This window comes from Acyrthosiphon pisum, chromosome A2 (genome assembly GCF_005508785.2).
Source record: "Acyrthosiphon pisum isolate AL4f chromosome A2, pea_aphid_22Mar2018_4r6ur, whole genome shotgun sequence".
Taxonomy (NCBI): domain Eukaryota; kingdom Metazoa; phylum Arthropoda; class Insecta; order Hemiptera; family Aphididae; genus Acyrthosiphon; species Acyrthosiphon pisum.
The window spans coordinates 118881886-118897916 of NC_042495.1; the positions used below are offsets into that span (position 1 = coordinate 118881886).

Here is a 16031-nt window from a genome sequence, read left to right on the forward strand (position 1 = left end):
CCTGTTTGCTTTTATGACTGTTATAAAATTTAAATAATTTGCATAATGTAATTCGTTATTTATGCATTGTATAATAAGAAATTCTTTAAATAAGTAAAAATTTAAATAACATGAAATGCTGATGAGAGTTTATAAGTTGTATAATAGCATTCCCGTGAAGAATATTTTCGTACTGGAGTAAAGTTATCGTCTTTTCTGGTCTATTATGGACTAGTGAATAGCTTTAATAAAATCGATTACATCAAGTTCACAGTAATTTACAATTTAATTTATAGACTGAAAAAGTTCAATGCATCACAATACACAGCATCCTAAAGTTATTAAATACTAAATAAATATTTAAATGTATTCCTGTAAATTAGGCTTGTACAGTTTAACCATAAACGTATCGAGAACAACAACATTATTAAGCTAGACGCATTATAATCATAATATCATCGTAACTATATTTACACAAATTTAATAATATTTATTTCAGATTTTAAAAATAATGTTTTCCATTTTGTTTATAGTTTATAGCCGCCAGTGATAAGTTATGGTTTATGTTAGAAATGTACTCGTTTGTAGACTACTTCACGATTCCACCATCGTTTCTTTCGATATACTTGGGTCGAACTTGGATCGGTAAGTGCGATCAGATGTTTAAGAAAAACGATAATAACAAAATATACCGTTATATTGTATCTTATTAGTTATTATCCTATTAGATCAAGAATATGTATAATATTTTAATATTATCATTCTAACCTTTGAAATAAACATAGATTTGCTCGTTTTTTTTTCTAGGTCTAAGGTTCCTCCGAGCTCTGCGCCTAATGACAGTGCCTGATATTTTGCAATATTTAAACATTCTAAAAACGTCGAGTTCAATTCGACTTGCTCAACTCGTGTCTATTTTTATATCCGTGTGGTTGACCGCCGCCGGAATCATCCATCTCGTAAGTACTACCTACTCAAACAGCATTTAATTTAATTATGTTTTTTGTTTTATTTTTTCTGATTGTGAAAATAATTAATCACCCCATAAAAGTCAACGAGAAAGCTACAGTAAAATTATCTATCTATTGTCCGACGTTACAATATCCTCTGAAATAAACTTCGAATAAAGGTCGTATCTTTGAAGAGTGTTGTGATGTTTAGACACTATACATTATAATCCTCTCATTGCCAATTTTTCCCATAGTATATTTATTACACCCACATACAAAAAATAACGTTTCACGTTTCGAACGAAGTAAAATAATTGAAATAACACAATAATAATATGTGGTGCGTGTATTAATTTATTTAACTTAAATTATATACCAAATTTAAATTGCCCGATTTATGTGAAATTTATCCACGAGAATTTGGGTTTACCTATGAAACAATAGTTAATATAGCTATATAAACTATAGTTAATATATGTGAACTAAAAATTGTGCAAATGCACGATACCTGGACTCGTACCTATATCAAACTCGTTCTTAGATACAGCCTTGGTCTCAAAATATGTTACTAAACCGGCAATGGTGTTTTGAATATTTTAGCTAGAAAACTCGGGAGATCCATTTGAGTTCCAAAACCAGCAACGACTATCATACTGGACTTGTGTGTACTTTTTGATTGTCACCATGTCCACGGTCGGATACGGAGATGTGTTTTGCCAGACTATTTTGGGCAGAACTTTTCTAGTATTTTTCCTACTCGTCGGCCTCGTAAGTGATATGTTTCTTTTTTAATTACATTATATTTTAATTTCTTATATTTTGCCTCTTGTTTACATTAAGTGTTAAATAAATGTAATAGTAGAATCACGTAATATATAATGACACGTGCCACGTGAATATAGGGACGTATAATATATATATATATATATAATAGGTCGTTATTCTTTGGTTAAATAATGACTTTATTACACAATCGGGGACGATAATATCGTAATATTTGCCAAAAATAGTTTAAAATACGATATAATTAAATAAAATGTACTAAAAAATTAAACAACAAAAATTTAAAAAAAAAAACAATTATAATACTATCTACCGTTGTCACTTATTATAATATATTTTGGCGGTGCATGAGTGCTGTTCGTCTAAGTTCACTTAAATAATATTCGAATTTAGCATTGATAATAATATAATAATAAAAAAAAAATACAACAAACAAATGGATGCATTTTATTTTATAAAAATCACTAAACAGTATGTTATGGAATTTACGCACAATAAATAATACATTACAATCATAAAAAAAAAAAAATATGAGAACAATATATTTTATTTTTACTTTGCGCTAAATATAAAATGATATAATATTTATTTGTACTAAAAGATTTAACTATTACCTAAACTAAGAATAAACAAATAATCTTTGTGTGGCAGAAGCTTTCAGCAGGTAAAACGCTATAATACACGTATTTTTTAGTTAGATTTATTATTACTATTATTTTTTTTTTTTTGAAAGCTCTAAAAAAGCTGGCTGTTAATTTTTTTTCACACACACATTAGCATTACAAAGTATGAGCATCAACCAAAGCTCCAGTTTAACCCTCCCCACCCCACCCGTACGGTATTTGCCTCTGAGAGACAAATTGGAGTAAAAGGTCATACACAATTTTATTTTTGTATTATTATTATAAATTATTTAACTATACAAATATCCACTATAGTTATTATAGCTCATAATGCAGACCAATAGACTAATATTAAATAATAGTTTATAACCTATACATAATAATATGTATATGTATTTTTTTTATTTATTGACATAGTTTTGCTTCGTTTACATTTACTTGAGGTCTTTTCTTCTTTTGGGTGCTTTTTATCGTTGTCTTATAATATGTTATATATATATATTATATAACATTGACATGTCAAGGTAACCGCTAAAATGCTTGGCAGCTTATTAAACGTATACGAATCGTTAATCTTTTATTTCGCTGTACAATAATACCCGTTTAAATTTGAATGTACGCGCTGTTTAGCTTTGGATTTGCATGGACTGCGGGGTCGTTTATAGTGCCGAAGGCGGTTATAGCGCGCTGAATCAAATATTTTTGATTACATTTATCACAGAACACGACTGCAGTTGCCTAAATAATATAACATTTTGAAGTTACATATTATTATTATTACAGTGCATGGAATTCGTTCGATCATATTTTTATTGTTATTACAATATTATAGTAGAACTATATATTTTAGGAGAGTTTAATGACGTCTGTCTGTATTCATCCACAAAAACTCATAAGACACACACACACGTGGGTGGTGCGTCGACGGCGTGCATACGTTATTTATGTAGAATTTCCAAACGTGTTCTGTAAAATTATTATAATTAATTTGATTATATTAATTTACGTAAAATAAGTTATTATTTTTGTCATAATCATTGGTATAACTGCTACTCGTACAATGACGTTATTATATCAATAACGTTGTTGTTAAACGATGACCGTTGAAAATATATTTTTATTATTGCATATTATTATGCTAGACGAGTTTGTACATTACATTGTCATTATTAATCATATTATAGATATTATGTATTGTATATTATTATGTATACATATTTTAACATAATTTATTATTATAATACATTCATTATTATTTTTATTTTTATATCTATTTTGTTTTATTATCACTTAGGCAATATTTGCTAGTAGCATACCAGAAATTATAGAACTCGTAGGAACTAGATCAAAGTATGGTGGAGAGTTCAGACATGAACATGGAAAGAGGTATATACAATATAAACACATAAAATGGAAACCATAATATATTTTTTTAATTTTGTCTGCCACCTATTTAGATGATTTTTTTATATGATTTTTATTTTTAATTTCATCATGATGCGTTTGCTAATGACCTACATTTTTAACGAAGTCCCTTTTTTTAAAAGATGTTTTCTGTTTCATTTTCTTTCCTTAACTAACTGACAATATTATAATTATTATTTTAATTTTTAACTATTCTTGGCGTTTTTATTATTTTCTATTGACCGGCCGCATTTTCTGCATATACAATTAATATTATGAAAAAAACATTTGTTTGCATGTAATTTATTTTATGTTATTTTTTTTCCTTACTCTTGGTTATGCCCTATTTATTTTATTTTTCTATCTCACGATATGATTTTTGTCTGCTGCATTAACCCTGTATTTGTACCATATATAGTTAAACACGAAGGTCATAAAACATTGAGGTAATAACACAAAATGTGGATTAATATACAATAAAAGGTAACACTTAATTGTAATAGGAATCTTAATTAAATTATTATCATTGGTGAGATTTGATTTTAGAAATGTTTAACTGTACCTATAATGTAAATAGTTATGTATAGTTGGAAACAATTAAATTAAATTATTGATGCAATAACTTTACATTAATATATAGCCATCAATGACCTTTTACTCTGTGCAGGTATATAGATAATCAGAATCACGTTTTCCAACGTGACTTTGATTATTGAACATAAATACAAAAATAAAATCGTATTACCTACAAATACCTAGTTATTATTGATTTCAATGAGCAATGTTATATATTATTTGAAATCCTTAACGTAGTTTTTTAAATTAAATTATTATTGCTATTATATAATAAATGATAATATTATAATTTTTTTTATACAAAAATAAGATTTGAACATCACATAATATTAATTTGTGTGTAATACAAAATCTACAAAGTCCCATCTATGGGTTTTCACGAAAAATAGGTTACTAAGGAAGATGTACTAATAGAAAGCTAACTATGCTAATACTATTAAAACAATTTTTTTTATGTACACCGAACATTATATAATATATTCTATACAACAATAACATCATAATTATTCATAACATATATTAATTGTATGTCTGTATACTCAAAGAAAACAGTTTAAATGTATTATTGTATAACTCCTCGTGCAATTAACCTTTTAAACTTTTATACAAAAAAAAAAAAGAAAAAAATGGGTCACCGGGTTTGCTGCGGTCGCCGTACCAGCCGGGGTGACACCGACGATAAAACATCTTCGGCGCGTCATTGATGAATGATTGCAATGTCATTTCATGTTAAATGTTTTATGGTTATTTGGCTATATACTATACTATAATATTATACTAGTTGTAGACCTGACGTTTAGCTGATACGATATACTTACTATGTACATGCATAATAATAATTAATTATTAATTAATAATAATTCGGTTCTTTCGGTTACGTCGGAAATAATCTTCTTTATTTTTTCGCCAATCCATTATTCTCTATCTTTATCCCTTCTCTCTCTCTCTCACCCTCTGTCTCTTTTTGTTTCCTCTGTCTGCCTGTCTCTCTCTCTATCTCTCTCTCTCTCTCTCTCTCTCTCTGTACTCTCTGTATCTCGAAATTCTATATCATCTGACGATGTGAACGGGAAAAAGACTTAATACGACCGCGTTTAAAAGATATTAATGTTTTTTGAGTGGAGCGCAGGTGACGCCATTCGCCGGACAACTCGTTATTTCGTCGATCCCATCGGCTGTACGACTGTTACAACAATAATATATTAATTCATCGGTCACGTCGATAGATGATAATATGTTTCTTCGTTTTCGGCGTAATTGGACGAACCACGGGCGCAAAAAAAAATAATAAAATACACTCACACACACGATCTTAGAAAAATGTATACACGTTTTGTTATATAGTGTTTTAAAAAAAAAATTATTATTATTATAATTTTTGTTCTCTTTTTTGTTGGTTTTTGTTTTGTTTTGTTTTTTTTTGTTTAGGGTTTTTTTTAATATTATGTTAATATTGTATTGTTAACCGAACGGTGATAGGCTGTGATGGCAAGCTGGATACCCGAAATCACCGAGCTCGCTGGCAACAGGAAGCGATATGGTGGGGAGTACAAGCGAGAAAGGCGAAGGCAAGAATCGCCAATGAACTATTATTTTTTTTTCGTATTTCGTACATTACATATATTATATATTATATACATATAGTATATATTTATCATTTTATATTTTTATTTTTTTTAATTTGTTATTTACAAAAAAAAGTAATCTTCTGAAATAACTCGGACCGCATTTGTTATACGCTTCGATGGGGTTGATAATATTTTCCTTTAGTCTTTCACGATCGATTAGATTGCATTTTGTTCGCTTAACGCTACATAATATATTATAACTTTATACATACATAAAAAATACATATAAAAATGTATATATATATATATATATATACATTTTTTAAATTTGGAGTATAACGCAAAATGGAAACAATGTATTTTCACGGAGTATTTCTGCGATACGATTTTTATGGACAAGTATTCTTTTGTTTTATTTTATGTTTTTTTTTTTTAAACCGACAATCGTTCAAAAAACGTTAGGCTCGGTCGTCCCGAGGGTGTTTCCATTTACGATGCCAAAATTACGCCCTCTATCAGGTGTTACGGTTTGACAATAATATTATTGTGGTGTGTATACCTTAGCTAAATATTTCGGAGCGTGATTTGTCTATTTTAAAATGATTACAACAATAATAATTGTCATGACAATAAAACAATCGATCGATGCGAATTGTTATTATTTGATTTCTATTATTGTTGTTTTTATTACAAAAATAAAAAAATTATACGACCAATCTGTGGAAATTCGTTTATTATTTCCGTGGTCTGTGGATAATACAATAATGCTAATGTTACTATTACAATAACTATTTTTATTATTATTATTATTATTATTATTATTATTATTATTATTATTACTATTACTTTTACTATTACTAAAACTATATACTTAGTATTATTATTATTATTATGATAATTATTATTACTATTGCTATAGTAAAATGCGCGGTACGGATTTTCCGAGACGGCTGCCGCCGCGCCGCTGCCGTAACGGTCGTTTCGGAATAAAATGTGATTTTCTGAGGGCCAAGCGTAAAAACAGATGTTGATCTGTGGTCTCGTAGGTGCAATCGTCACGTGTATATGAGATTCAAGCTAAAAATATAATATTAGTTTGTTGTTCAGCCAGGCCGTGAAAATACATTGTCACATAAACATCACGCGACATCTACCATCGTAGCCAAATCAGTTATCTTGGTGGCATGAACAAAATATTCCCTAACATAGTCGAAAAAAAAATAGTTTAGAATATATATATAGTAAACAATATCTAAAATTTAGATGTTAGATTCGTTATTATATTATTATTATTATTATTATTATTATTATTATTTATTTATTTTCTATTTTTTTGCAAACCCAATACATGTAGAATTCGCACTTAATAGCTTCATTAGTTTTGTCAGTAATAAAAACATAATATACATAATATCAATATATTATTGTCATAGGATATTACTTTTCCTCATGAATAACATTTTTGTTTTTTTAAGCATTATTATCTAATTTTTTTCGAATATTACGTGCCATGAAAAAATGTAGAAAATATCTAACCATATATATTTTATTTATCTAATTATTTATTTATTTATTTATTATTATTTTTGTAATATTTTTTTGGATACTTGAAAATTAAAATGAAAGTTTATATTTTGTTTTTAAACAACTCGGCGCGGATATATATTTTTAAAATATTTTATTTTCGTCATGAAAAAAAAAATAGTAATCATTTTGATAACTAGATAGATTTTAAAAGAAAAACAGGGACAAAGGTGCTTTACTAGTAACAATAAAGGTAGTTAAATTTTTTATATTTTATTTCGTATTTTTAAGACGCTGACAAAAGTAAGGTGCCTAAAATGAGATAACAGTTTTTTCCGCCACACAGTTTTATTTTTTTATTTTTATTTTATTTTTATTTTTTATTATTATTATTATTATTATTATTATTATTATTTCAAACTCAAAATGTTAAAATAGCAGGTGCATTATTATGAGTTGTTGTGTGTTTCATATTTTGTTTTTTGCATTTTATTTTGTTTGTACACCAAGAAACATTGGCTCGTTGGTAGATTTCCGAATGAATCATAACAATAATAATTATACACTCACATGATCTAACCAAAAAACTAGGATAGAATAGCTATTACAAAAAATAAATACAAAATAAAGCATGAATAATTTTTTTTTGGAATGTAACCGTTTTTTTTAACAAGACTAAAATATTTCGTAAGGTTTTGTAAGCGTGAATTTATTGAAATTATATCAAAATGTATAGAAATAATTTCAAATTACGATGTATTATAGTTGTTTTTACGTAAATACCTAACAAAGTGTTACTGCTGATCGCTAACAAGCCACGTTTCTTTAGGTGTGCTCTCTTTAGGTGTTTTATTCCTTAAAAAAAAAAATTAATTAAAATTATTTTTTAAATGTACGTTTTTTATTATTTTTGTTTTTTAATTTCAAAAATACAATAATTTTAGGGTATTATTATTGGCGGTAAAAACTGACAATATGATCTCAAAAAAAAAAAGAAAAAAATACTTAATCGTAAAAAAATTAAAAACAAATTAAAATATAATTATAATTATAAAATACGGACTTTATTTTGGTACTAACAGATGCATACTGAACGGAACTTTAACGATCCTACCCGAATGCTTCCGACTAACCGTTCTCATTTCGTTCAGTGTGAGTCTGACTGTCATCGTGCACTCGTCTAATGCTGTCAAAAATCATACACACACACACACACACACACACACACAGATACATATTCTTATATATATATATACACATAAATACATAATAATATATACACTAGCACAGTCGAATGTAACATTCACACAAACACCACATGAAAAAAAAAATCGAATAGGTTCTTATGTGATAATAATATACGTTCTAATAATAATTATAACGTGGCGCAATTTTCTCATGTATGTTTCTTGAAATTTTGAACTATCCTTGAATGATTTGGGGTTCCTTAGGCGATTTTTGCGAGTTGTATACCCGAGATAATTGACCTGATCGGAACTAGACCAAAATACGGAGGAACCCTGAAGAATGAACGTGGAAGGAGGTAATATTTTACATACCATACATATATATATATATATTATTAGCATTTATACACCTTTATATAATAATATTAAGTACTTTATTTTTTTTAATTTTTTTTTTTTTACTAAGCTTCAAGCTTTGAACAATATTTTTCTACGGATTTATAGGCCTACGATATTCAGCGTCAATTAAACTAAAGCACGTTTTTCTATATTCTAAAATAATTTTCTTCTTTTTCATCACAACATGATATTAATAATATTTAATATGATACATGATCGATTTACATTATCTACGTATACGTATATGTATACACGGATAGTACCTGATAAGAATATTGTACGATGCAAGTACGATGTATACACTATTTACAGATTACCATGCAACTTTAGCTACCGTGCCGAGTTGCTAAATTAAATGTAATTCAACTGTTGTTACGTCATAAATAACACAAATTCGTAAAGGAATAGGTTAAATTTGAAGAAAAAATAACGTATACATATAATAATATGTATATGTATATTAATTTTTGTTGTTGTTTATAAATAACTGCACGTAACAATATTAATTTTGCCTGAACCCTATTTTTAGACCAAAAAAATTAATATTAATGTAAATATCACTGATTGTAATATACAAACTATTATATTATTATTATTATTATGTAGCTTGAACATATTCAGTAAACACGCTTAAATCCGTAGTGTCTATACCGATGGCAAAATAGTAAAAATTATTGTATCAATAACTTTATTGTTTATATGTTTATTTATATTTTTTAGGCAGAAATTACATTAGTAAATGTAACCGTGTTAAAGCAGTTTGACATATTATTATTTATTATATTATTATTAATAATTTGTTTCAAAAGCTGTGTGAACTCTACGTTCCGTAAAGTTCACACAACACATGATACATTTATATATACATATAACAAACTCGTACTTTTTGATTTAGTTATTTCCTGTTTTTAATTGATTATTTTTCAAAAATGCACTTCACCTGAGCAATCATCATGCTTACATACATAATATTATTACGTAGTCTCATCCTGACTGTTTTATTAGGATTTTACCGTAGTGCCCCTCGTCGGTGCATATACAATATTTTTAAATCTTATTTTTATTTTGATCAGTTTTTATTATAATTATTATAATTTCTCTTAGAATTATGTAAATATATACATTAATATGAATTATTCCTATAAAAACAGGCACATCGTCGTTTGCGGACACATTACCTACGAGTCAGTGTCGCATTTTTTGAAAGATTTTTTACATGAAGACAGAGAGGACGTAGACGTGGAAGTGGTTTTCTTACACAGGTACGACAAAACACATCAATATAATATTGTATCAATTTAAATAATTCTAATGACAAAGTAATAAATAATCAATAATGAACGATAGTTAAAAAAAATACGAGACTCAATTAATATATCTGTTGAAATCACGTTTTAGATCTTTACTGCCGAACTATATATGATCATGTACATGTATTTCATTATGATATATACCATTATACCTATATAAACGTTTTAAGTCGAAAAATTAGGTACGACGTTGTGTGTAATTTGCAGAAAAGAGCCAGATTTAGAATTGGAAGGGCTGCTCAAACGTCACTACACCACTGTCGAGTTTTTTCAGGGTACAATGATGAACGCAGTAGATCTAGAGAGGGTGAAGGTAAATACCCACTCTCATCCTGATTCTTACTGTCGACGTTTTTTCTTATCGATTTGTGCTCAGTTTCCATACATAGATCAATATTATTATTATTATTATAACAGCTACATGTAGTCTGATACGAAATAGAAACAATTCTTATTAGTTCTAGAGATAGATTATAATATATTGTGTATTGGTATTATATTATATACGAACTGATTTTCTTAAATTTGAACACTATTTTTCTTGAAAGGTATTTATGGATTTGGAATTGTTTTTTTTTACACAATTCGAAGTCATTACAAAACAACGTTTTTGATAAAAAATTACATTTTAAATTTTTATCGTCATCATATTTAAAGTATTTAAATCTTCAATTTATTAATATTTAATATAATATTCCGAATCAGCATATTATTTTTCTGTGAATTTTGATGGTTAAAAATCGAATTTCAAAATAGTTGTTAATTATTTATAAGTATTTAAAGTATAAACGAGCTGCGTGTTTCAGCTGTACTTCGTAACTTTACTGTTGGTTCAATTCTCCACTCGACGTAACTCGAAATACTTACAACTTATTAACTACTAGTTTGAATTTGAATTTTTATGTATTAAGACTCTCAGAAAATGGGAAAATAAAAATATGTGCAGTTGTTAAAAAAGAAAGAAATCGAAAGATAATAATGGTGAAATATAGAGCAAAAAATATTGTTTTGCAGACTTCAAATTATTTAAATAAAAGTTGTTTCCAAAAACGTTAGCAATTCTCGAAAAAATTAGTGTTTAACTTTAAAAAAAATTACCTCGTATATTATTTATGTACACTATATAATAAATATATGTATATATATATATGTGTGTACAATATTTATATATATATAATATATATACATATATTATATAGATACGTATATTATATAATTATTCATAAATTTTGTTTTAAATAATAATCCTTTATTTATTTACACCAAACATTAACTATTATCGTCATTTAGATTTGTTAAGCCTCTTGATCAAACAGTATTTACATATTAGTATAGGCTATAACAAAGCCGTTGAAACTGTAAAGAGTTAATGTATTTTGCTTTGAACCATGTATTTAGCTGTCATTTATTATATATTTATATATATACAAACATATATATATATACTTATATATAAATACAAATACTAAACACTTAGGACGGGAACTTGAACAGACCTTGACGATGGTAATGTTTTTTTTTTATTATTATTATTATTATTATTTGAACCAGGTAGATGAAGTTTTTGTTTTACATCTATATATAATAATATTATATATAAAAGGAAAGTAGTTTAGTATTGGAGAAGTGATTTTTTCTGAAATCGATACACTGTCCCTATAATATATATATAGATGTATATTATATATGTGTGCAGGTTCAAACTGGCAGAATCATAACAACTCGTTTGTGGCTGCTATTATAACAAACGTACAAAAAAAGAAATAATCAGAATTATATTATTACTTATATAGCGTTTATATAGCCGTTTATTGATTAAATTATTGTATCTATTTTTACCACCTAGTGACTAGTTAGATACTTTGAACGGATTTCTGAACCATAGATTTTATATTGTTGATACTTGATTTATATGATATTTTATATTATAAATAATTACGATACAGTGTGCAATATATAGAAGACATGTCAGTATTAGTTGTGCTTCAATTTAGTTATTTTTGGTATTTTCCAAACCGTAGGAAGCCACCTGACCTGGAACTGGAAGGACTTTTCAAGCGACATTTTACCACTGTCGAGTTCTTCCAAGGTTCTATAATGAACCCTATTGATTTGCAAAGGGTAAAGGTATGTCCAAACAAATGGCTTTAGCACAAATTGAATGACGGTTGCAATTTTTGGATTGGTATGACGCTGGTGATGGATTTTTGTGATTTAAACAAATATATACATAATATTAAATATGTATACATATATACTTATATTTGCATAATATTTATACATAATATAATATATAATAAGTGATGTATATAAGTGTATATGTATATATATATTATTAACTTACAAACATTTTACATGATGCTCACGTGGCACGAAATAATCAAACGAACCGAACTGTTTATATAATGTTTAACACAAAACGACGACTGTGTTTTTTTATGATTTTTTTGTTTTCATTTTTGTTTTTGTTTATAAGTACGATGTTTTTCAAAAATTCGTTTTAACGGCGCATGCTTTTATATATTGTATTCTATTGAGAAGAAAAAAAAACATATACGACAACCGTCAACAACAGACCGGACCTTACTACCTTACCTACCGAACTCGACAAAATAAGACGTTTTCACTGCCCAAATATAAAACGCATCATTTCATTTCATCAACATTGAATTATAATGTTATATATTATTATATTATTATACAATACATACATAATATTATAATATAATCATACAATCATCGCATAGTTAGCTGCATTATTAATTGTACACATATGATAATATATTATTATAATAATGTATTCGTTACACAGTAGTGTAAAATATTGTCTCTCACACGCGGTATATTATGATATTATTATATCTCTTACTCATACACGTTTTAGTAAAATTACGTTCTATTAACGCATCTTGTTCACAAATCAAACATTTGATAATATTTATAGTTATAAACTATATTATGATGATAATAATAATAATAATAATAATAATAATAATAATAATAATAATAATAATGATAATAATAATAATAATAATAATGTTAATAATACGCGTTGTGTAGTGCTGTAGACATATTATTATTTTACCGTAATCGTGGTCGTCCATTGTCGTCAGCATGGTATAATTCATGTGTTTTGTGTATTTGTGTGCATATGTAATAATATTAATAACTTAGTGCATGCGTGTGTGATATTTGTAGCTGAACTCATCATAATATTAAATAATATTATTATACTATTTTTTGGAAAATGAGCTTTAGTGTTTAACGTACACAAGTTAAACGAAAAGTAATTTCTATATTCGATATACGCGAACAATGTTGTTGCTGTTAATTTAATCTGTATACTATTATATACAATAATATGTACACGGAACCAGACGATCAGTGTAAAACGCCGGTAATGACGTTTCAGGTCCACGAGGCTGATGCCTGTCTGGTGTTGGCGAACAAGTACTGCCAGGACCCGGACGCCGAAGACGCTGCGAACATAATGAGGGTCATTTCTATCAAAAATTACTCGGACGACATAAGGGTCATTATACAACTCATGCAGTATCACAACAAAGTGCGTATACGTCGCAGAATACAATTATTTTGAATCAAAATATTTTATGATACGGGTCGCTTAAAATATAAGCTGACATTGAGATCCGACGGGTTCGCGAAATGTCTATAATTATTTTTTGTTTAAAATCAAAATATTGGGAAAATAAAACTTATTTTATTCAATCGTTATAATATTATTATGAACTAACAAAATCTTAGTAAACTTCTGATAAAATATTTTCTTGTTACATATATCTACATATTTTACATAATATTAACAACAATAATATACTTTATGAATCTAAAAATCAAAACGGAACCTATTCGGCTCACGGGTGAATGGAAGTAGACGCCAGATTTTGATTTCGTGAAGTGGGTTGATATTTTTTATTTTGGGGTCAGTTATTTTTCTTACTATATATTTTCTTCTTGGTCCTATTAAGGTTAGGTAGTTTTTTTATCTTTATGATTTACCCAATATTTAACCATCATCGGGTTTCGTCGACGCGTGCCATTTTAACAATCGTGTTTTTAATTTGACCGACAGGCGTATTTACTGAACATTCCGTCGTGGGACTGGAAACAAGGAGACGACGTGATCTGCTTAGCGGAGTTGAAACTTGGTTTCATTGCGCAGAGTTGTCTAGCACCAGGCTTTTCCACAATGATGGCGAATCTGTTCGCTATGAGGTCGTTTAAAACGGTGAGTCATTCTAAACCAGTACGCTTAAGCTTCTTAGAAAACACTTCTCTAACTCTTGTCGCGCGCACGCGCTCACATCCATCCAGAGAGGCGAAACCAAACGTAAACAAAAAAAATCTTTAAAAGAACGCCAAACGGAAAAGATAACTTTGTAATTATGATTATAGTGCATCGTTTACTATTCACGTTATCGATTCATGTGCATCATAATATTATGTAACCACAATAATATGTTTTCGATCCGTTAAATTCCGACCTCTGAGGACTCGAACCATGCGATTGTCGTCCCGACCTGCATTATACGTACCTATCATCATTATTATTGTTGAAATAATAAAAATTATGTATTCGTTGTAATAACATAATAATAATATATTATACCTGCACTGACACTATTAAGTATTTTTAGTGTTTTTCTCCTATGTGTTTGTACGTTTCTGTGCGTGTGTGATCAACCATTTTCAAAATGAACCTATATATTTTAATCATATTAAAACCAAAAAAAAAAATTGAACCCAATTTATCGGTTGTGGTGAATAAGCGTGTTAGACGATGTCTGTTAGCAGAACACGAGGTGCGTCGTGGCACCGGATGCTATACAAACGTGGCAGAACGACTATCTCCGCGGTACCGGCATGGAGATGTATACCGAAACGCTGAGCCCGACATTCATTGGCATGCCGTTTGCGCATGCCACTGAGTAAGTGGACTTAAATAACGTGTCCAAAATGTTGTACCGGCGGCCGATACTGTTGTTGTTGTTTTTGTTGTTTTTATTTTATTTTATTTTTTAAATTTATTTTTTCAAATTTTTATCCTTCGGAAATTGTACATGATTTTGTGCATCTCAAGTCTGTTGTTATGCCCACGTGTTTTTTTTTATTTTTTCATTTTTATTTTTTCGTGCGCCTCTAATATTAGACGTATCTACGATCTGCAGCATATTATGACATTTTATGAAACACTACTGTTCGTTCAACATCGCTATATTATATTTCAATAATATTCTATATTATATTGCCGTTCAAAGGGGCTCGACTTGAACTATGGAATATTGTATTAACTATTAATCAGTGCTCGACTTGGGGGGGGACGCAGGGGGACGGAGTACCCCAACTAATTTTTCAGAAATTTTAGCGTACCCCTACTTTCATTTTGAAGAGGCACGCACGGGACGCTGCATCATTCTGCATTTTTATCAAAATGCACGTGATCAAATCATAATTTTTCTTACCATAGATTTAATAATTATTTATATATTTTGTATTATTATTTAATCAATTACCTTTAAAATATTATTATTTAAGATAATAAAGAACAAACCTATGATAAATTATGGAACTATTTAAATAAATAGGTAGTTAAAATGAATTGTTTTTATTTAGTTACTTTTGAGTTTGTTATTATATTTTATAAGTTGTAACAAAAATATACAATATATTTTTATATGATTTTTAGAGTGGTTAATAGGGGGTGTGG

The 16031-nt window shown here is 28.1% G+C and overlaps 1 protein-coding gene across 3 annotated transcripts in view; it reads left to right on the forward strand.

The window, feature by feature from the left end:
• LOC100169520 (calcium-activated potassium channel slowpoke) overlaps positions 1–16031 on the forward strand; it is a 74712-nt gene that overhangs the window by 25944 nt on the left and 32737 nt on the right. For 2 of the 3 annotated variants that reach the window (XM_029489748.1, XM_029489749.1), the window contains exons 4-11: positions 513–624; positions 787–938; positions 1530–1697; positions 8859–8950; positions 10145–10255; positions 10511–10616; positions 13716–13868; positions 14397–14552. In XM_029489748.1, coding sequence (XP_029345608.1) covers positions 513–624; positions 787–938; positions 1530–1697; positions 8859–8950; positions 10145–10255; positions 10511–10616; positions 13716–13868; positions 14397–14552 — 1050 coding nt within the window. Of the gene's footprint in view, positions 1–512; positions 625–786; positions 939–1529; positions 1698–3629; positions 3722–8858; positions 8951–10144; positions 10256–10510; positions 10617–12324; positions 12431–13715; positions 13869–14396; positions 14553–16031 lie in introns of all 3 variants that reach the window. The other variant, XM_029489750.1, reaches the window with a different exon arrangement.